Source organism: Helianthus annuus, chromosome 7 (assembly GCF_002127325.2).
Source record: "Helianthus annuus cultivar XRQ/B chromosome 7, HanXRQr2.0-SUNRISE, whole genome shotgun sequence".
Taxonomy (NCBI): Eukaryota; Viridiplantae; Streptophyta; class Magnoliopsida; order Asterales; family Asteraceae; genus Helianthus; species Helianthus annuus.
Window position 1 is genome coordinate 130,072,188 of NC_035439.2, and position 2,965 is coordinate 130,075,152.

Sequence of the window (2,965 nt, forward strand, 5' to 3'; positions counted from 1 at the left end):
AGATATGAAGTTATAACAACCGGTCAATCTTTTTTCGTTTTCTATTCGAAAAGAGTGGAGTTGTCAAGAAAATAAATAAGTATTTATGAAAATTTATGGAAAGTTTCTTAAAATAAAATGACATGTAGACGCATACATACCATAGCAACTTTCATTTTAGAGCAAAAAAGACAATTTATATTCTTAGCATAATTAACATTCTTTTGTTATGTGAAAGTCTTATTAAACAACTTCTTAACATAATTAGTATTCTTTTGTTATGTGAAAGTCTTATTTAACTATGTAATTAATTAAGTCAGGTCTAACTTCTTTCATATTTGTTTTATTTATTTATTTATTTTTTTGAACGGCAAATTTGGATCACTGACGGACTACTGGAGTATCATCGTGTCACCAGCAGAACCACCCGATCATATCCATCTCCACAAGGCAATAATGCCTATACACTAATTTAGGAAGAAACCTAATAAATCTAGGAAAACCCTCTTTGTGAGAATCGAACCCATAACCTAATGGTCATAAGTCTTATCCCACCTCCAAGATACCACTAGGCTATAATGCCATGGGTTCATATTTGTTTTATTAAGAAGAAAACTTAAATCTTAAATGATTAATAAGAAATAGTTATGAAACTATTAGTTGATAAAAAAGTTACAAACTTTAGTGACACAAAGTAGTCTTTATAAGGCCACTACAACAACCCCCTCCCTCCACACTTTGAATACACATTTTTTATTACAGTCTCATGGAAGATCACCTCAACTGTATTCTTGATTGCCCATATTTGTTCCAAGAAAAGGTACCCTTTTCATTTTTCTTCTTCTTTTTATCCATACTTTTACTTCAATTTCATAACTTTCAACTAAAACTAATGCATAATCACTTCAAATTTTAATATTATAATTGGATCTTGAAATGAAACAGAACATAGAAGAACTAAAGCACTCACTATGGTCAACAACAATGGAGCTTGAAGCAAACAGAATAAGGGTCCAAGAACAGATCAAAGCAAGAGATGCTCAATTAACTCAACTCAAACATCTTCTCAACAACGCGGTTAGCGAACGAAACGAAGCTCGAAACAACTACCAATCCCTCCTCTTAGACAAACTTCTTCTCCAACACCAACTCCACCATCAAACCACCACAGCTCTGCCACACTCCAGTGTTTCATGTGTTGAAGATGACCCCATCAGTGAAGAAAGCATTGAAAATCCAGTGCAAGTGCCACAGGTGCCGACGAAGGGGTTGCCGGAAAATGGGAAGTTTTTAGAAGCTGTGATGAATGCAGGGCCATTGTTACAGAACCTTCTCCTGGCTGGATCACTTCCGAATTGGCGTCAACCGCCTCCGCCACTAGACGGGCTCCAGATACCGTCTCCGCCGTTGGTGGTCCCGACTCGGCCAGCCCATCATCTACTCAGTCAAGATTATTTACATAATGTTAGTAGTAATTGTTTGTTTAAGAAGAAAAGGGGTATTTCTGAAGACACTGTTTCTTCCACAAATACCAAGTACCAAAGAATTTCCCTTAATTATGATAAATAAAAATATTTAAAAATAGTTAATTTTACATTTTTTTAATTATGATAAATAAAAATATTTAAAAATAGTTAATTTTACAATTTTTTTAAACATCTAGGAGTTCAGAAGTTTATTCTGATGTGAAGTTGATGAGATGGTGATGTATCATTAGGATCTTGTCTGTGTTTTAGGGGCGGGACCTACCTCTTGACAAGGGGTAACCCCGTTGCCCTTTGACGCTCCGACAATAGTTTAAATTTTGGAAAAAAATGACGTTTTTCGATTTCGTTACCTCTTTTTCTTGAAATGTTGCCCCTCTAACGGTTTTTTCTAGATCCGCCACCTGCTGTGTTATTAGGAGTTGTGGTGGATTTAGGTACGACTAGTAGGGTTCGGGTTGGACCCACAAATAAGAATCAAAATCTACTAGAACGTGTTTTGGTTTGATTGCATACTACAATTATTGTAGTTGCATTGAAACAAGGGCAACTCTACAGTCTACAGGAGTATCAACAACACGCGCCGTGACTGGCGGGCTCCACGTCGTCTGGAGACTATGAACCAACTCGGCATTTTTCTTTTCCACGGACGGTACCACCTTTCTCTTTCCTTCTACCATTTGTCTATTACTAAACTTGGGTTCCTCGGTCACAGACGGTCTATTCCTCCGTTTCTTTCCACGCCTATAATCGTAGATGATTGAAAAGCTAAACATATTCCCATTTTCATTTTTCCATATAAAGAATCCCATTAAAACATTTTGTATGTTATTATCATCTAACTTGTTTTGACCATTAGTAGTACACCTTTTTTATTTCACAGGAGGACGGTTTTGCATCCGACAGACAAAAAAAATCACCAACGACGTATTGTGTTGTTATGTCTATGGGTAGTTAAGGGCTCGTCCTTTGGACGACTCACAAACAAGACTTTTATAGGCTTACATCAGATTTTTTCTTATTTTCCTTTTTGTTATAAATGTATTTATAAAACTTTTAAACATGAAACTGTCATAAAATAAACTTATTAGTTTAAGAACTTATATCTATATCTATACTATATTAGAATGGATTTGAGAACGATACCAACAAAATTTAAGTTATTATAATCATTTATGCTTATGGTACAACAAGTTAATGAAGTTAATAAGAGGACAAAACGGTCTTTTTACATGGAAAAAGAAAAAAGCTTAACCTAAAAGAACTAAATCTTGTAGTTAAAACCTAAAAGAATTAAATCCGGGTCATGTCCATTGGACCAAGGGCGGACCTAGCTTGTTAATAGGGGTAGCCACCGTTACCCCTTAACGCTCCGACAGTAGTGTAAATTTTGAAAAAAATTGACGTTTTTTCAATTTGTTACCCCGTTTTTTGAAACGTAGTCCCTATAATGATTTTCTAGATCCGCCACTACGGTCCACGGTAGTAACTTTTCTTACAAT

At 35.4% G+C, this 2,965-nt stretch overlaps 1 protein-coding gene across 1 annotated transcript; it reads left to right on the forward strand.

The window, feature by feature from the left end:
• Positions 1-688: 688 nt before the first annotated feature.
• LOC110867315 (arp2/3 complex-activating protein rickA) lies at positions 689-1,573 on the forward strand. The gene is made up of 2 exons (XM_022116405.2): positions 689-799; positions 925-1,573. Exons 1-2 carry the CDS (start codon positions 746-748, stop codon positions 1,546-1,548), a joined length of 678 nt encoding a protein of 225 aa, XP_021972097.1. The 5' UTR covers positions 689-745; the 3' UTR covers positions 1,549-1,573.
• The last annotated feature ends 1,392 nt before the right edge of the window (positions 1,574-2,965 follow it).

Bases quoted from the DNA above. Each gene is read 5' to 3' on its own strand.
- LOC110867315 (XM_022116405.2), top strand. From the start codon at position 746: ATGGAAGATCACCTCAACTGTATTCTTGATTGCCCATATTTGTTCCAA. The intron at 800-924 runs GTACCCTTTTCA...GAAATGAAACAG, and splicing joins CATATTTGTTCCAAGAAAAG to AACATAGAAGAACTAAAGCA.